This window comes from Manis javanica, chromosome 16 (genome assembly GCF_040802235.1).
Source record: "Manis javanica isolate MJ-LG chromosome 16, MJ_LKY, whole genome shotgun sequence".
NCBI lineage: Eukaryota > Metazoa > Chordata > Mammalia > Pholidota > Manidae > Manis > Manis javanica.
The window spans coordinates 7,163,778-7,183,439 of NC_133171.1; the positions used below are offsets into that span (position 1 = coordinate 7,163,778).

At 48.3% G+C, this 19,662-nt stretch overlaps 1 protein-coding gene across 3 annotated transcripts in view; it reads left to right on the forward strand.

Moving 5' to 3' along the window:
• SSR1 (signal sequence receptor subunit 1) overlaps nucleotides 1–12,578 on the forward strand; it is a 33,018-nt gene extending 20,440 nt beyond the window's left edge. The window contains exons 9-10 of one of the 3 annotated variants that reach the window (XR_012126348.1): nucleotides 3,491–3,601; nucleotides 11,741–12,578. Coding sequence is in view for 2 of the 3 variants with exons in the window: in XM_073224905.1 (XP_073081006.1) it covers nucleotides 3,491–3,545 (55 nt within the window). In the remaining variant the exon portion in view is untranslated. Of the gene's footprint in view, nucleotides 1–3,490; nucleotides 5,981–11,740 lie in introns of those variants that run through there. The other 2 variants (XM_073224905.1, XM_036998333.2) reach the window with 2 other exon arrangements.
• Nucleotides 12,579–19,662: the final 7,084 nt, after the last annotated feature.

Genomic DNA, 19,662 nt, shown 5'->3' on the forward strand with positions numbered 1-19,662 from the left:
GTAGAAGCCTGAGGAAAATAGAATTCAAAAGAAAAGAAACAGGGACTTGATTTCAGTGAAGTTTTTAGTTTTAAGCTTCAGAAAATAGTGACTTTGATAGGAGGAAAAGGCAAATTTAGATCTTAAAAAAAGAATTAAAAAGTCCTGCTGGCGTAGAATTATGTTTGGTTCTGCTGGCGAGAAGTAAATGAAAGTAATGTGACATTGAAACCCTTATTTAATGACTTGTGTTGTTTTGGAGGTAATGGTCGTAGATAAATGTTAGGATATGCAAAGCTGTTATTAGACCATTCATCTCTTGTGGCACAGTGATAACATGCCCTTGGTATGAAGGAACATTTACTTGGTATAGTTAGTGCATCTAAACAGGTAATTTTACCATAAACTTGGCAGTACACATCATCTCACCAAGAATTTGATAGGTTCACCCTCAATTTTTCAGACTTTTTGTTCCATAATTAAATGCTAGCTTAAATGTTAAATCATTTCCAGATTTACTTGAAGTAATTTACCACAGTTTGGGCCAGCATCATTTATAGCTGTAAAATCAATAAACTGGCTCTAATTTTTTAAAATAAAACCCTCCTTTTCTTTGAACTAGTGTCTCCAGCTCAGTGAGGAGCAGACAAGGCCCTTCCTGCTAGTCTGAGTGGAATGTGGGTCTGTTTCTCACTGGCCTATCTGCAAACATCCTCCTGAATGGATGTCAGGCAGGAAGAACTGACTTACAAACATCTCAATAACCACTTCTTCAGGGCTCACTCTTAACGAACTTTACTAATTAGTGTCTATATGATTTTAAACTTTTTCATTTACACTTAACTCTGGGCTTTTACAGTAATTATATAATCTGAAGTTCATCAGTTTTTGTAAATTCTGGAATTACTTAGGAATATGGTTCTAGGGTTTGGGTACCATTTAGCTGCTTTTTTTAAGGCAGTAGGAAAGGAACTCATTTATTAAACTTCAGCCGTGTAGTGTTCTGTTGGTCTTCCCATTCATCACACAGATGTTCACAACAACCCACAGAAGAAAGGCAGTTTTGTTCTCATCTTATAGATGGAAAAAGCGAGACCACCTGAGTTTAAGTAGCTCGCTCAGGATTACATATTGAAGATGGATTCAGAGCTGTCTTACTCTAAAACTCACATGGTCTTTCCCCATGGTCGTACCATGTTTAAGATGCATTTTATAAAATCAAGCATTTGGGTAGCTTAAATTACTTGATTTCCAGAATCAGTATCCAGAAAGTTAAGTAACTTCAATACTGAATACACATGTATATACATACACACGCTGTACTGTACAATGCCACTCAACTTCAGAACACTAGAAAACCTGAGTCTTCTGATCTGTTATAAATTGATTTGTGGGTTGAAATTTGACACTTACTATGAAAATTCAGTTATCCACAATACCTTATTTAATCTCTAATGGTGACACACACTTCTTTCAATGGTCCCCAGTTAACAAAATCATGGTCTTCAGATATTTTCTTTAAGGTTGATTTCCTAGTTAGACTGGGTTTTCAAGTTTTAAAGGGTTGGAAGATTCATCATCTTATCAGAGAAGAGAATAAAGTATCTGTTCTTGGGTTATACAACCACGCAGTGAGGGAACTGGGATTACATGTTTGGCTTCTGTCTTGTCTTTCTGTTCAAATACGGATTTCAAGTAGACACAGTGGAGCACTGAAAAGAAAACCCAGTATCCCCTAGAAATCACAGACACAGATGATTTGACTAGGCCTTTTTTGGTTACCCTGCTGTCCCTCAGGTACAGATTTTCCTGTTAAGTACCTGTGACAGCCTATCGCTTTGTTGCCATGTCTGTCTCTGCTGGACTGTGAACTCTGTCTTGTTTGCCTTTTATCTTCAGCTTCTAGCTCACAGTTGTCATGTGGAAACCTATCCCAAGTGTTTAAAGAAGAAACAAACATGGGCCAGTTTGCATTTGCCATTCTTCCACGGGATTGTGTTCAGAAACATTCCTCGTGATGACTCGGCATCATTGGCAAATCTGTGAAGAACAGCTGGGTGGTGTGGCTTGCTAGCCTGGGGATTAGGATATAGTGCCCTGTGACCTTGAGCAGGAAGCTGGTGTTTGGAGTCTTGATGTGACTTTTTGCAACTGAGAGGTATTTGAGTGTCCCAAATTGGCTGATTCTGTTACCTACAAACCCTTTCTTAATAACAATGATTTTAAATGATTCTTTAAATTTAATATACTCAGCAAAAGAAAAATGAACTGAGATACAGAATGGACTCAGGTCAGGTCACCTGGGTTCAGATCCCAGCTCCCTCTTCTAGTTGGAGGCAAGTTGCATAACCTCCCTGGTTTTCAGTTTAGCTGCCTGCCTGTGGGGTCTTTAGGTACTCAGAGCATTGTCTGGCCCAGTGGGTGATGGCTGCCCTGCTGTAAAGCACCACACATGATAAACATCCCCTGAAGTGGGAGGAGGATGTGTATATCGTGCTTTCTGGACTATGTGCAATAATAATTAAGTTCTACTGAATAGGAAAGCTAAATAGGTTGTTCTATAAAGTCAAGATGGACATGTAATGTGGCTAGCTCTGGGGGTTAATTTAATAATGAGCCAGAGTAATAGGGCTGCCAAGAGAAATTTTTGTAATCATCGTAGATCTGTAAGAACCTGCACATTGAATTGAGATTTACTTTTTCAGAAGAAGCTGCGTGTTTTCCAGTGATCGTATAGCTGTTCAAAAGATTTTTAGAAATACTTTCAGAATTTCTTTCAGCTTCAGACTGTGAGTTACCCAAAGAGAATCAATCTTACCTGCTTTCAAAATCCATTTGTCTGATCACCCATCCTATTCACATTTGTCAAAATAGGTGTTTCAGTCTAAAGGTATTTTAGAAAAGTATGAGAAATACTTTAGTCAAGAATAGTTGTTGGATTGAGTGTGTATGTATCTATATATGTCAAGTGTCAGCTCTGTGCTCTCACGTATTCTCATTTAAACCTCACAGCTACTGTAGAAAACCCCATTATCCATGGTGAAACAGCCTCAGGGAGCCCACAGGTACCCGCACTGTGGATTTGGTCCACTGCTATCACTAGCTTTGTTGAAAGAAGGCATCTGAATACTTTGACAGGGAGCATGTTCACCTTAGCTCACAAAATACACTCGCCTGTGTTCCAGCAGCACCACTTAGGATTTGCTTGGTAATTTCTCTGAGGTAGATGACTTACGTGTTGTGTGTGTGCTGTCAGCCAGAAGTCCAGGGACATTTGCTAATACTCCAGGCAATGACTGTCTTAAAATGGCCCATTGCTATCATCCTTGGGAGAAGATGTAAAGCAGTTGATCCTCAGCACACAGAACAGGACTTCATCCCCTTAAACTCTCCTGGGTAGTTAATTATTAGAGTTGCATGTATTTTAAGGTTTTGCATTTAGTATCTCATCCTGTTCATAGTAGAGTGCCCTTTTGAAGGTTAAAAGATATTGGTTATGTGTTTTTTTAAGTATGTCCTACGAGTTGATGGCACTCTGTCTCCGCTCAGTGGGAAATAGGATCTAGAGCAGGCTGGAGCCTGCTCGTCCTGAAGCTGCCTGCGGAGAAGATAGTGGCAGAAGGTATGACTGCTTTTCTTGTCTTTCCTTAGTTGAATTCCACCTGGATAACATACCTGGTTTACGCTGAAGCCCCTGCCTAGAAGTACACAGAAAGATTGTGACCCATTAGTCACTAGAGTGGCTTTTCACATGTTGGCTGATGGCCTGATTGACCTGGTTTCAGGAAGTCTTGTACAGGCACTGCCTTAGTCACGTCTGTACAGAGAGGACTTCCTGTGCCCTCTGCAGTCTACACAGGGTGCTCAGGGCTGTGAGTGAATCTTACTCATTGTCACCAAGTCCTGTCTTCCAGGTTCTTGAGAGACTTGTCTCCAAATGTGTACCTCCTTCCCCACTGTCTGCATCTCTTCTGGCTGCTTTCCTTCTGTGCCCACCTGTACAGAAACCTTCCTGTTTGAAATCTTTTGCATGATTCTTACCCCTCTAGCTACGTTCCTGGTCTTGCTGTTCTTTTCTGTCTGCCAAAATCTCCTATACCTTTGGCTTCCATTTCATTAGGCTTTCAGTCTTTTCAATTCCTTTCAGTTTAGCTTTTGCCCCTAAAAACCTCTCTGGATCTTGTGAGCCCTACTTGCCAACCTTCTACAGTCTCTTCTCCAGCCTCAGCTTGTGCATTTGACCCATTAGCCACCAGCCAAATGTGCCTTAGTGGCTGTGATCTGTTCTTGACTCTCATGTTCCCATCAACTAAGCCTCAAGTTAGGCTCTTTGTCCCTCCCTTGGTATGACTTCAGAGAGCTTGGCAGTTGTCATGGCCTCATTTGCTGTGTTTATTACCTCAATCCTAATTTGTTTTCTTAGTGCCATTCTAACTGCTTGTGATTGTTTTCACTTAAATTTTTTATTGTGACCTCAAACCAACAATCACGTGTTTATTTCCCTCCCTAGGTCTCCCCATTCTAACTCCATGTCATTCTTCAGGAACATGACTTTTTCATTTATCCAACATTAAATCTTAAAGAGCCACAAGTATGGATATTTGCACATAAGAACTTAACAATTTTTATGAATTTTAGCTCTGCTAAGAATTAAATTAGATTTCAGTTCTCTCCACTTCAAAAATGTAACAGTTTAAGAACTTTAAAGAAATTTGGATTCATTCAATATAGGCAAATAACCTCTGGTTCAAAGTATTTTTTCTTTTTTTGTATTTCCTAATCCACTGCAGGAAGTCTTGGATTTGTTATTTTAATTCTAGCGCTTGTTGCAAACTTGAAATGTGGTTTCTGGCAGTATTTTAATCAGGTTATTTATGACAAAACTTTCTTCTGCGATGTGCAGTTTTTATCTGGTGACTAGGTCTGAAAATGTTAGGCTATCTGTCAGGACTGACTATTTAATGAAAGTAGGGCTCCTAAGTCCCTAACATTCTTGTGCAGTTTTAGGAAATGTTCCTGCTTTATGAATATCTAGAAATCACAATTTTTCCAGTTTGGTAAACCCAGGAGCACTTTTTTTTCTTGGTTATTTCCAGGAGTCTGACCTACTGCCCTGTCAAATACATCTTTTAAGAATCTCCATATCCCTGGATTAAAGCTGATGTTAAAAGTACTTGGGTGTGGTATGAAATGTTTCCTGCGGTGACAGTGCATAGTGCTGCTAGGCCTCAAAGATGAGAAGCACAAAGCGAATCTAAAATATTAAGCAAAACAGCAAAGGAAAAACACAGTATTGATTTAATGTCCCCCTGGAATTTGTAAAAAGATTCACACATTTCTTGCATATGAAATGTAGACATTTCAAGTAAAAAAATCTTGTTTTAGAATAAAGATGACTGAAGATGTGTCTCACCTGTGCTGTTCGGCTGACAGCTAGTGACTTTTCAGATGATGTTCTTAACCCCCCCACAAACATGTATTGGGAGTTTTGGTTCCCAGTAATGTGGGACTGCGTGCTCTGTTTAAACATTTTTGAGCAAGCAGAGATGTTTATAGCTTGCTCATCTGTATGTCAGTGAGTCAGTAGTACTTAGGATTCGCTTCAGGATTTTGTTGTAAGTAGCAGAGCTGAATCTGTTCATAGAGAGGCTTCTTGGTTAGAGGCTGTGCAGACTTGGGAAATTTCATTTTTGTGACTATGTAATGTTTTCAGTCTTTACTGAAGGGAAAAATGAAAGAATCAAAAATTATTAGGACAGTAAGAACCATCATTTTAATCTCTTCTCTACAGTGCTTGGAACACTCAGGATAAAGTAAGTTTCAGATTAGACCAAAGTCTGAAAAGAAGTATAACAAATTGCTAAAGCAGTTTGTGGTAGGGTGATGGCCTCTTTTTCAAAATGTTTTTAATGCACTTACTATTTATGTTTTATAATGGAAGAAATAAATGTAAATGTTAAATTTACCTGAGCCTCCTACAATAAATATAATAATCATCGTGGTTGTGGGCCACTTTGCTGGGGCCCATAAAGAAATTGAGCCAATTTTTAAAACTTGGATGTTTTGTCACTTGACATATTCAAAGAAAATGAAGATAGGTTACTTATGGAAAAATCTTTTAAAACATTTTTCCTCTAAAAAAACCCAAGCTTCCCATCTGTTACTCTTTTAAACATGTAAACTACCTGTATGTCCAGCTGGGTTTGTGCCAGGTACCGCCCTCCCTTTGTTTCCTGGTCCCCGTGCCCGCAGTGGCCCAGTGCATGTAGTCCAGCTGGAAACCTCTGGCCTCCAGTTGCCCTTGGGTGAACATGGAGCAGTCTGGGCCTTATCTGCTTCACACCCTTCCTCTGCTTCCCTGTCATCCCCTGCCTGATAGACGTCTCTGAGCAGCTTACCTCATCAGAGGCACCCTCCCAGCACCCTCATCCCTCCACCCTGTTTACTAGTCTTCTGAATACCTGTTTACCCTGTTTACCACCATCTGAAATGACCTTGCCCTTCCATTGCCTGTCACCCCTTTTGAAATGTAGGCTTCACCACAGCAAGAATATTGTTATCAGATCAGCAAGTCCTAAAACAGTACTTGGCACATGGTAGAGTTTAATAAGAATTATTTGTCACAGCCATACAGTGAATTAGGTACATCTCCGCTTTGCAAATGAAGCAATTGAATACACAAGCTAAGTAACTTAGTATACAGCTATTGAGTGGCAAAGCTGTGATTGCAACACAGGCTTGTCTGTGTCCAGAGCGTTCATGTGATTCTGTTACATCTCAATGTGGAAATTCTCCAGGGGGTCTCCATTCAGTGAAAATCCAGGAGAAAATAGGTTGAACTGCCATGCTTTGGATTCACATATGCCCAAAACCCAGGCTCATTTGCACACATCGCACAAAATTCCCGGACTCGTGACAAAACTACCTTGAGTCTAGAGAATGAGAGGTTGAAATGCCTCTTCCTTGGGCATTGCAGCTCCACCAGGAAGCATTTACCAAAACAAAACGAAGGAAACTGGCAAGCAAGTGTCCAGGAGTTGCTGGGAAGTGTGGTTCATGTGAAATCCCTTAGTTGAATTCTAGAAAAGGAAGTGATGCAATAGGGAGATCAAAGCTATAGCTTCAAAATGAAAAGGTAATTCCCAAATTGTGGGTAAATTGTAACTAAGTTTTTTTGTGTGTGAAGTGTTTAATGACAAGCTTAACAAATTGTACCAAGTTGAGACAACTAGATGAGTTGTCATGGGTGCACAAAACCTGTCCACCGGCCATTACAAGAACACCATGAGGAAAGAGACCAAAGAAAGCTTTGTAGAAGTCCAAGCCCTCTTCAAGTAGTGTTTTACATCATGAGACTGTTATTAAGACTTTAAAATAGATATCACTAAGTTTCTTAAAGAATAATTCATCACTTACGTCTGTGTATTTGGTAGTTTTAGGTAGTATTCCTTCTTTGCAAGAATACTCCAAATGATAGGAAAACATTTTAAAGCAATGTCCTTATTAATCCCAGGCCTCTGAGAGTCCCCGGCACGGGTGTGTTTTGCTGCCCTCTGCTGCTCACGATCGGCACAGCAGTGACGGCTTCATTCCAAAGGCTGCCTCTTGGCATTGCCAGAAAGGTGGAGGATTGGGAAAAGGCAGGACTGTGTTAGGGACTGTTCTCTCCTAATGCAAACTACCCCAACCAATGCAACCCAACCAGCTCATGCATGCCTGTGCTGCACCCCAAAACTAAACACCAAATTAGGGTGACAAGTACTGCCTTTGCTAAGATGACAATGAAGTGATCTGGATTTTTAAGTTATTTGAATGATTGTGTCAGTGGAAACATGGATGCTCCAAAGGACACCCCTGTGGGTCACCTTGGAGCTACCCAACCATACTCAGAATGTGTTCTCTATACTCATCTTGTCTTCCTAGAGAGAATCATGGTCTCAGGAAAGACAAAGCCAGCCTCCGCTCTTCTTTGCCTCCATCATGTCCGTGTGTATTTACACACACACACTCACACACGTTCACCCTGGATGAACTAATCAAATATTTTTGCTCATGGGACATCAGCATGGGTAATAGCTGTTGGCGTTAGCCCTTGTTTGCACCAAGGCATCCACCTGGCAGCTAGGTAACAAACAAGACACTCAACTGGTATCAGCCTGCTGCTTCTGTAAAACAATGATAATAGTAATCAGTTACTAATATTCAATGAATATGTGTAAAGCCTTCACTAGACATCAAATGTTCTGTTGGATTTTTAAAATACTGCACGCTGAAAAAGCCTATCCCAGTGCTTAGCCCAGGGTCAGCTAATTTTCACTACTAGGAATGATTCCTTTCCTCATTTGTCAGCCAACTAAAGACCATCGTCAGCAACTTGGTCTTTTCTAGAACTGTGAAATTCTGTTTACGAGGGTGGTTCTTTTGTTTTCTGTACTTAGTGGAGCCTATCATAATATTAGAGTTGTAAAAAATCTTAAGAGTTGCCCAGCCCAGCTTTTTGGCCAGCGCAGGGCTCTCTGCCTTAACCCCTGTGTGGCCACCCCCTCCTGGCCGGGTAGCCCATCCCATCTTTGGACGACCCAACTGCTAGTTTGTTCTTGAACCCAAATCAGCTTTCTGGAGGCCTGTGTCCTAGTTGTGCTATTCAGATTCATCTTTCTGTCCCTGAGGACAGTCCTTTATATATTTGAAGAGGTCTATCACTTCTTCATTTGTGAGATCATCTTTTATCCAGGCTAAGGTAAAACGTAATAATGACCAACCTAAATGGTTTTTGTTTTTCTAAAATACTCCCCTAGAGTTACTTCTTTTTCAGTGAAACACTGCCTGTATTAAGATGATGGGAATTGTCTGGCCCCTTAAAACCTTACATGTTTTATTGATAGTATCTATTAAAGAGTCCGAAATGATTACTTGAAATAAAGGATGAAAATAATTGCCACTCGTTCTCTCCCTCCAAAATGCAGTACTTGGGCAGCTAGTTCTTGCTCTTAGGCAGCATTCTTAGGCAAACTTAACTGCCTGGAAGATGGAGGGTGGGGCAGCAGGGGCAACAGGGGGAGGCTCCACTCAGGGCGTCATCCCCAGAGCTCCTGACTCTAGTTCTAGACTGGGGCCCAGGAATCTGCATTTTAATGAGCACCGGTGCCCCCACAACCGTAGTGCAAAACATTCCCCTGGACAGCCTGGGGTCCCGCCTGAAGGCACTGCCTGGCTGCAGAGTAATGAGCCGACCTGCTCTGCTTGTCCCCAGGAAGCACTTAACGGGCAGGAGCCCCAGCTGCACAGATGGTGGTGGTTAGCCTGGACCCAAATAACCTTTGCCCTGTACAGAAACAGGGCGGCTTCCCTTGCCCCCTGCTGTTGTTTCCTACCCTCTTGGTGCCTGTGAAGCCAGCTGAGGGTGGTGGTGGCTGTGGCTGGTCCTTCTGAGCACTTCCTCTAATCCAGAGACTCTCCTAGGTGTTATGCTTGTGTTCACTCTTTTAATTCTGGGTACCCAGCCCTATTTGGGGTAGGTACTCATATCACCATGTTACCGCTGAGGAAATGGAGGTGTGGATCGGTAGGACAACTTGCCCATGGCCACCCAGCTTGTAAGAGAGAACACCTGTATTTTCCAGGAGTCCTGCCCATCTGCTCAGCCATAGCACCTGGCCCTCTCCTGGGGGCATCGGACCCATCCAGCCAAAAACCCGATGTCTGATGTCCCAAAGGCACCTCGGACTCAACATGGGGATGGGCCATTTTCCCTCCCTAAGCTGCTAGCTCTTCAGTCTTGCTTAGTGCAGCTGGTGTCGTCATTTCCTTTGTGCAGGCCCCTCTGTCCTGACTCTTAAGTCTCCCAGGTCCAGCTCTGCTCAGTCCCTGTTAACTGCCTTGCTGCTGGCCCTCCTCCGAGTGTCTGGGACGCCCTGAGCTCGGGACTGAGTGTTACGTGAGCACGTGGTGGTGCAGGCGCCCCACGTGGCGGGGTGCTGCCGTTGCCTGCGCGCTGCAGAGTCTAGTCCCCCTCAGCCTGCCACCCAGGAGCTGCCACTGTCATCATCAAGTGGCCTGATCCGGTCACTGTACCCAGGTTAAAACCTCTCAGCAGTTCCCCATAGCCTGCAGTACAAAGGCCAAAACCTGTACTCTCTGCCACCACCTGATCTTTGAACCTGATCTCTCAAAGACCCTACTTTGAACTTGTACCCCAGCTGAACTGCTCGTTCCTTACAGGCACCACCTACTGCTGCCTCCCACCCCTGGCACAGCCTGTCCTTCCCTGGATGGAGGATGCCGACTCCCTGCCCCTAACCTGCTGGTTGAACATCTGGTTTGGGGGTAGTATTTAATTTTGATATGACTTCTAACTTACGAAAAAAGTTGCTAAACAGTACAAATTCCCTATAACTTTAACCTTCATTGAGGTCATTAATTGCTAACATTTTATGCACACATATGCACACATTTTTCCTGACCTTTTGGAGAGTGAATTGTAGACATCATACCCCTTTGCCCCTGAATTTACCAGTATTTATCTTCTAAGAACAAACACTTTCTCTTACATAACCAAATTGTACTTATCAGAATCAGGAAATTAAACACTGATGCAATGATTTCTAATCCACAGGCTATGGTCAGATTTTGCTAATTGTCTCAGCAATGCCCATTACAGCTGTCTTCTCCTGGCTCAGGAGCCAGTACTCCTTAATAACAACAAGGTGACATTACGTTGTCATGTCTCCTTAAACTGAAATATTTGAGGACAGTCTTTGAGGACCCTAGCATTTTTAAGGAACGCAGGCTAATTGCTTTGCAGAGCACCCCCCAGCCAGAGCTCACGTGCTAGTTCCTCATGTTGGATCCAGGTGATGCCCTCTCCAGCAGGAACAGCATGGAGGTGATGCAAGCCCCGTGGGCAGGAGTCCGGAGGCCCCTGCTGCTGGGCTGTGTCCGTGACTGTGAGGCTGATAGAGGGGGTGGAGAAGGGGGTGCAGGGCGGGAGGGCAGTCTTAACTGAGTTTCTCAACTGCAGTTTTCAAGTCACCTCTTTGAAGGAAGCGTTCTGGGGACCCCCATTCCAGGCACCCAGTTAGGTCCTGTGTCTCTCTTCCCATAATACCCTGGGTTTAGTGTCCACTTTTGGTAATTCAGTTGCACCCCAGGGACTCTGTACCTCTCTTCCCCGCTCTGCCTCAAGTTCAGGAGAGCAAGGCTCGTATCTTGCTCCTCATGGCAGCCCCAGCTTCCGATCCAGGGCCTGGCACATAGTGCGTGCTTAATAGATACTTGTTGAGTGAATGAAAGATTGAGTGACACTAACTGGGAGCTGACTCCATTACAAAGCAAAAGCTTCCAGATCTCTCCAGATGAGTCTGCGCTTTATTTCTGCTTTATAAATGGAGCATGGCTATGTTTTTGGATTTCTTTTTATACCAGATTTTTCCTGGAAGCATCAAAGTCTGACTAAATTTCATAGAGAGGCACAGTATTTATCCTTCCTTTTGGGAGTCTCAGAATGGACCGATTGTAGCAAATTTGAGCCCCAATCCTAGATTTTTCTGTTTGTGTCTTCATGGGAGGATGGATGGGAGTGAGTGGCGATTTCACTGGGTCTCTGATGGAGTGAAATATTTAGACTCAGAAGAGCAGTGTGAAGCGTCTGTCAGAGGGAGGCGGGCCCTCCGCGCTTCACCCTGACCAGCTCCACCCCACACACCTGGGTGAGTCAGGGCTGTGTGGAAGCCTCTCAGATCTCTCTCTCCCTTTGTTTCAGACGCAGGAGGAGGGACACGCACTGATGTCGTCACACCTCCCCTGCAGCTCTGCCACCTCGCCATCCGGGTGCCAGGGCTGCGCGCACTGCCACGGCTGCTACAGGGAAACCCCCGGAACATGCGGTTCCTGGAGACCAGGCCTCCTTTCTGCACCGTGTGGCTCTTTGTGAAGCTTAGGACAGCACCCACCCTCCGGGCTGGGTCCTCCACTGGCTCTATTGGGAAGTCACTGTGGAGAAGGGCTGAGGAATCAGAGTTTTGTGGCTTATGAATAATAGCTGTTGTGCATTATTTCTGGGGGGAGATTTCCCAGTCAGTGAGGCCACCTTTGCCAGCCAGTGGGGCAGGGAATGTGGGTCCGCAACGGCAAGGAGTGGATGAACCGTGTGACTTCGGCTGTGGGCTCACTCAGTGCGGCTTGCTCTTTGCCATTATTAGACTGTGACTATGGTCAGGAGACGGTGGGTCAAGGGGTAGTGAGCTCCCAAGCCCCTGGGACATGATGGTTGCAACACGTGTCTTAACAGCTTCCAGTCCCATCTTAGGGAAATGGCCAAAGAGGAGCTTGGCGGGAGCAGCCTCAAAATGGGTGGGGCCGCTGCAGCAACTGCAGCCTGGGTGGAAGAAGAGCTTGTTGTACAGATGAATAATGCTTCTTGTGAATGCAAGTTGGCGTGTCTTACCAGGGAGGGGGCCTCCCACCCCCCTGCACTGTCTGAGGCCAGGTGTCTGTGTTGGTGCTCATAATGGGCTCCCCAGGGCTCTTTCGTTATGCTGACATGAGTTGAGCTGCATTGAATTGAATTGAACTGAAATAAACTGATTCATTACAAACAAGTATGAATCTCTTGCTTAGTGCCAGGCCCTGGGGTATCAAGGATGCATGAGACAGCCCGGTGTACACCAACTGGGCCTACAACCATAATATTGTGGACTTGTGGCAAGATCACCTTTGGGGCTCTGGGGAGGGAGGATAAGAGACGCTTCAAGAGGAGATGCTGTTTGAGCTGAGCCTTTAGGCACAGAGTGGGAACTTTGGAGAGGAGGTAAGGGCCACCAGGGAAGTAGCAGGAGCAGGCATAGAGGATAGAGTGATAAAGCAGATAAGCAGCTACCCAGCTGACGGATGACACAGATGCACATGTGCACTCGTGTGCACACAGACAGCACCTGCAACATGGCCCGTGAACCACCCAGAAGTCCCCATACCTAAGGTAGAATTCTCAGGGAGCCCCCGGAATCTGCATATTAAATCACCATTTACGAGAATTAAAATTTTGAGACTCATGGGGAGAGTGGAGGGCGGGCTAAGCCTCTGTGGATGCTAGGGAGCAGTCAGGATCCGTTTCTGTGTCAACTGAGAGTGAGTGTCACACTTCAGGGCTCATGGGAATCCCCGAGAGGACTTACTAACACGCAGACTGCTGGGCCCGCCCTGAGATTCTGCATCAGTGGGTCTGGGCTGGGCCTGGGGGCTCATGATCCAGTTAATTTTATGTTCCAATAAACATGTGGTACCTGCAGCCCCCAAACTCTGAGCACATGTGACACCCCATCCATTTTTAGAATTCTAAGCAGCTTCTTGGTGAACCTCTATCTAGGATCAATAAAAAAAAATTGAAACTGGGCCCAGAATTCCCCAGTTGTCACCACCCTTGTGGTGTGACGTAGTGGATCCTGTCCCACAGCCATGCGACACAAGCAAGCCCTGCCTCTCAGCAAATGCTCCTTGCACCGCCCTGGGCGTCGGGGATTTGTTGTGTCCTGGAACAGGTCAGGAGCACACTACCTCTGGGTGAAGGGACATTCTCCAAGTCCAGGGCCCTCCTCCAGGCTTGCATGGGGAGCAGTGCCAAGCGCCACCAACAGAGGGATGCAGGGTGGACTTCAGGACAGGGGCAGCACCGCACGGCAGCCCTACCTCCCGAAGCAGGGGCTTCCACTGCTTTTTAGAGAATGGAAGACTCTGAAATGAATACGTAATGGATGATAATTTTGCATTACATGTAGGAGCAATTAGATAGGTCAAGTTAGGGAGACCATGAATCCTTCCCTCTATAATTAGAAGTAAAATGAAGGCCTTTCTTTCCCAGTTCTTGTGAAAAGACTGTGGCCGGCTTCCACTTCTTTGAAGCTCTGTATGCACTTACATTTTGGGAAATGGGTATTTTATACCCACTTTGAAGATAAAGATATTGAAGTCCAGAGGCTCTGAATCACACAGACAACCAGGCTTGGGATTTGAACCCAGGGCTGTTCGGCTCCAAATCCCATAAGATTTTTGCACTGTATTACGGTCAGGATGGGCAAGTCTCAGCTTCCTGCACATGAGGAAGCACCACAGAGCTTTAAAAATTCTCAGCAGGTAGCCCCACCCCAGAGACTGATTAAACTGGCCTGGGGCAAGTCCCATTACCTGGATCTAAACAGCCCCCAGGCGGACAAGGGCCTTCCGTGAGAAGCGCCAGCGAAGGTCAAAGCCACAACATGTGCCCTGTGTGAGGTGAGTGAGGAGTCCCCCAGTGAAGATGTGCACGTCACTTGGCCTGGGCAGAACCCAGTCCTGGCGTGAGGCCCAGCCTGGGGTCCCCACCCACCACCCTGGCCCTTGCCCTCAGAGTTCACTGCTCTGCCAGTCTGTCTCTCCCTGTTGGGCTCTCGCTGCCCTCCCAGCCCTGGGTGGGCCCGTCACCTTCAGTCACGGGCCGCAGGCCATGTTCCTGGACACTCAAAGATGGACAGAGTTCCCTGAGATTGCCTTGAACCGAGCCGTATTCTGTGCTGCAAAGCGAAGCGGGTCCTCAGTGCCCACCCGCAGGGCTGTCTGTCAGCCCTAACTGTCCCTGTCACCAGTCTCCACCAGCCCGCTCTGCCCGCAGTCCCCAGGTGCCACGCCACCCTGCTCGCCATGATCTCCGGCTTCACCGAGACGAGGAGGCTTCTCATCTGAATTTCTCACTGAGCCGCCTCTCCGCCCCTGTGGGACTTGGGGTCCTGCATCCTCCTCTTTCCCTGGGTTCCTGTCTCAGGAGCCTGACGCCATTCTCAGAGCTAAGGCCCCCCTCCACCTTCACCCCGACCCCTGCTCTCTCCTGCAGACCTTGGCACCACGGCCCCTTCCCTCCTGGCTTATCAAGGGTTCCCTCCCTGCTGCACCTCACCCCCCAGACACACGCTCTCTCCCTTTCCCCTGACGTCTCCCCAGCCTCTCTGACCCTCTGGCAACAGTCTCCTCTCGCTCCCCCTGGGCTCTGCCGACTCCCCCACTCACATCCAGTGCCACCCTCCTTGGGCACAGCAGGGGGCAGGCGCCAAACCCACAGCCTGTCTTCACTCTCCCGGCCCCGGCCGAGCCTGCCGTCCCTTTAGGAGTCCGGTGCTCGCCTTCTCCGAGCTGCTCACCCCGCCATCCTTGGGACCTTCCTTCTCCAGAGCCCAGGCTCTTTGTGGGTCTCTCCCTCCCCAGTGATGATCCCACCCCTAGAGCTTCAGCTCCCACAGGACTCAGATCCTGCCCCAGCTGTCACCTGTCCCCCAGGTGGCGGACACCTCCACCCAGACACCTGTGCAGACCTAGCAAGCCCTCCCCGGCTCCCGGTGGCAGCGCCTGAGCTCTCTCCTCTGTGGAACTTCCCATCCAGGCAGTTCAAGGATATCTACCTGACTCGCGCCTGGCTCCAGGAACATGTGACCCGGGGCTGGGTACGCGGCTCAGAGCTGCCTGGACGAACAAATCCCGGGTCCTTAGTTAGAATGACACGCTGGGTTTGCTGAACTTGGATATAAGGGTGAGCTGCTGGGCCCAGCACTGCTGCTGTGTCGGGTCCCCCCCTCGAGGACGAGGGCAACACGAAGCAGGCAGAAGGGGAGAGAGGCGGGGAATTCTAACTCAACCCCTGGGGAATCAGGATCCGCCAGGCAGGAAGCCGCTGCTCCTGGGCTTTCCAGTGACCATGGGGACCCACACGGTCCTTTTTCTGCCTGACTGGCCTGGGCTGAATTTTTGTCACTTGCTATCAAAGGCCTCCTGTAGGAACCTCAAACAAGACTGAACCCACTTATGGGCAAAATTGTAACATTTCCAGAGTATCTCGCCTGGCTTTAGTACATCTGCATATCAATAAGGCATTCAGAGGTGGAAAGTATGGCTTTAGTGCATTTGCATCTTTCCTCAGGGGTGGAGAGAAGTTCATCTCCGTATCAGTGGGTAATCACCTGGGCAAGGAGGGCTTATCTGTGCCTGAGAGGTGCGGGGAGGGCCGGCTTTGCTTCTCCTGGAGCAGGAGAGAGAGAAGGCCCCAGACTGCAGTTTGTAAGCAATAAACGGATTTTAAACTTTATTTCTCCCTTTGAGTGATTTTGGTTTTTAGAGGTACTTTGCCCCAGGATTTCCTTTTCCCGGACTTACAATGACATGCCAGTGTAGGCTCACCCTGGTCACAAGTGTCCCACCCTCGTGGGGACAGCACCTGGGGAGATCTCTGCCGCTCCCTCTCCGCTTTGCTGTGAACCTAAAACTGCTCTGAAAAGATAAAGCCTTCATTTGAAGAAGACAGTGCAAACCAGCAGTAATGGGTGTGGTGTGATCCAGTCTCAATGGAGAATCACTAGTATCCTCCTCTTCTCATCCCCGCTCCCCACATTCTCCCTGGGTCGGGCTTCTGCCTTCATCACAGTGACCGGCCCCCGACCTGCTTCGGGTTCACACCCCCAGGCCCACCTCCTTCACGCACCTCCCAAAGCCAGTCACGGTTCAGTCCCACCTTCCTCCAGGGGATCCAGACCCTTGGGACTCAGGATTCACCTTGCAGGAGGGAGGGCTGGGCTGCTGCCTGGTGCCAGTGAGCTGGGAGAGAGTCAGGTGGGAACGCTCTGGAAGATTCTGGAAGGTCGTGGGCAAGGCAAGGACAGGGCACTTCTGGAGGCTGGTCCAGTCCCTCGTGGCCTGCTTATCCAAGCTGGAGACAGGTGCCCTCGGCGAGTGGGCACACTGCCCGCTTCAGAGGTTTGCGCTGTCGCCAGGTGCCCAGGGATGAATGGCAGGAAGGCTGACCCAGAGGCAGTCCTCACGAGCTCTGTCCATGGAACTAGATACCATGTTCAGGAAAGCAGCAGCTACGACTGTCTGCAGACCCGGGACAGCAGGTCAGCCCTGGGCTTGAGGTGAGTGGATGACAGCTATCCAGCAGGAAACTGGCAGCCAGGCCTGGGACACTGGGTTCTGGGCCTCAGGGAGAAGCACAGAGCAGTGTTGCCAGCAGTGACAGCAGAGGGGACTTAGGCACTCAGGAGGGTGAGTTCTGCGCTGACGGCAGGGCTGGCTTCCCAGGAGTCCAAACAGGTCAGTTACCCAGAGCCCAGAGCCTGGAGTTTGGGTGCCACCTCGAAATCCTTTGATTGTATCTTTGAATTGGGCTTTGTGTGCCATGAAGTCCAATGGGACAGTGGGGCATGCGCTGGGCATTGGGGGGCTTGAGCCCGAACTCACCTGTGGACCTGCCTCCCACCCCCCTCCATGGGGTCTTGGCTACCTGCTCTGCACCTGTCTAGAGATTGCAGACCCCTGGGTCCTGGAGGAGGCCTGGGTGCCCACACAGGGAAGGTTGGTTGGTGTGTGTACCCCACAAGCTAGGTCGTAGGTGAGGCCTCTTGCACCTGTGGGCACCTACCCACAAGGATCCCCATGCTGAGCAAGTGTGACCTTAAATAGCAAAGAAGAAACACCATGGGAAGAGAGAGACAGAGAGAGAGAAAGAGGGAAAAAGGATTTTTTCCTGCTTTTTGAACAAGGGCCCCACATTTTCATTTTGCACTGGGTCCTGCAAAGTAGGCAGCCAGCTGGTTAGGGGGACCAGTGGGTATCAGAAGACAGAGTGGCCCAAAGTTCCAGGGAGGCCCGATGTTCAGAGAGACCCCCTTCCTGGGAGCTGGTGGTCCCTGTGTTAATACAGGTGGGTGCGTAGATAAAAAAGAGGCCAGGCAGGGATGCCTGGAGGAAGGTTCTGGTGCATTTCCTAGATTTCAGAGAGTTATCCCAGCAGACACAATGGTGTGAGGTGTATATTTGCAAACAGTCTGCCTTAGTGTTAGCCTGAGGGCAACTGGGGCACCAGTGAGGGGCAAGAGTCCAGGCCAGCCTTTCATTTCTGGAGCAATGGTTTCCACACTTCCTGGGCTTTAGAATTCTCCGGGAATTTGCTAAGAATGCCTATGGCTGGGTCCCATGCTCTGAGATCCGGCATCAGTAGGTGTGAAATTGAACTTTTAATGAGCAGTCTAGGGAATCCTCTGAATGGGTGGGTAGGTGGGTGGCGGTCCACCCTGGGGGTTGGTGTGAGGGGGAGGAAGCTGTCTTGGGGGCTCTGCCCCCGGCTGTGCCTTGTGGAGCAGAGGTGAGCGGGCCTGCAGAATCCACCCGCAGCACCGGCACCGCAGGCCCATCCTGTTTCCGTGTCATTTCCGTGCAACGAAGGCACTGGAGCAGCTGGGATTCACTGGGTGACCTTGGGGACAAAGGGAGGCACCCATGTCACCTCTGCTCGCACATTTTCCAGGAACATGCATCCTAGTTTTCAGTAACTGCCTTCTCAGCAGATGGCACACATCACAGACACTCCATGACACCCACGCTCTGTTTCATGATTTTTCTGGTGGGCAACTGCGTCCTAACAAGGCCACTCGGTCGCTGGCTGATCTGGGAAAGCCATTCCTCCCCTCTGCTCCGAGGCGAGAGGGACTTGTTTTCACTTCCCAGCTGCCTGGATGTGGGTGAAGACAACAAACAAAAGTCACAGGGAAACACTCCGTAGCAGGCAAAGTGCAATAGAAACGCATTCAAGTATAAGGTGGGGGAAATTAGAACAGCAGGATGCAAAGAATAAAAATAGTATCTGAGAAGCCAGATTACCAATTTCTTTTCTTCACATTTTCCTTCAGATCCCCAATTTTCTAAACTGAGCATGTGGCACTTTTATTTTAAAGCCCCGTGAAAGAGCTGTGCCAGGCCCACAGGCAAAGGCAGGGCTGGAAGACGGCTGCCCCCCACGCTGGCCCCTTTGCCCAGTTTCTACCTGCCCTGCCAGCTGGGTGGGGCGAGAGAGCAAAGGGCAGCCGAGCACGCCTCTCCCACATTTGGCCGCAGCTTCCTTTCCTTAAAAGCAAACCGGCAAAGGAGCATCCGCTGGTTTTTTATTTAGGAGACTGACTCTGGCAGCCTAGAATTGGAGGGGACTTTTTGTTAAAGAACAACCTTCAATTTTCAGGTTAAAATAAACCCTGCCATCTGGCCTGGTCCCTGGGCCTCTGGTACTGTTGGTGATGGAAAGGAGAGCAGCTCAGGCCAGGGCAGCAGCCAGGCTGTCAGCAGCACGTCGGGCTGGCCTTGATTCATGGTCCCTCAAGGGGCTTTTACAATCCATAAATAGGGCAAAAATTGCTGCAGTTTCCGGAGGACTTGTGTGCTCGGGAGGGGGCTGAAGCAGGAGCCGGAGGTGCCGTCCCCCGAGGCCCGGAGTCCGCGTCCTGTAACATCCTATCTGGACTGCCCGTCCCTGCTCCTGAGACGCTTTCCCTCTCGCCTGGGGGTCTAGAGGTGTCCCTGCAGCAGCGGGCAGGGCCACGTTCTTGGGAACCTGGCTTTGCGCTCTGGACCACACTTCTTACCTGCGGGGGCTCTGGTGGCCACATGGGCGTGGAAGTGGCTGGCCTGGGCTCCCCTGAGGAGCTCGTCTCTAACTGGCCCTGGGGATGCTTATGCTGCAGGTCCACAGCCCACACTTTGAGGAGCAAAGTAGCAAGGGCTAGACTTCACCCGGGTGCTAGGTCTGCACTCCCCAGTCGGGCCTCCTGCAGACAGGCCCCAGCCTTCCCTGCAGTGGCGGAGGCTGGGAGGCACGCCCTTCCCAGGCTGCCTGGGTGCAGG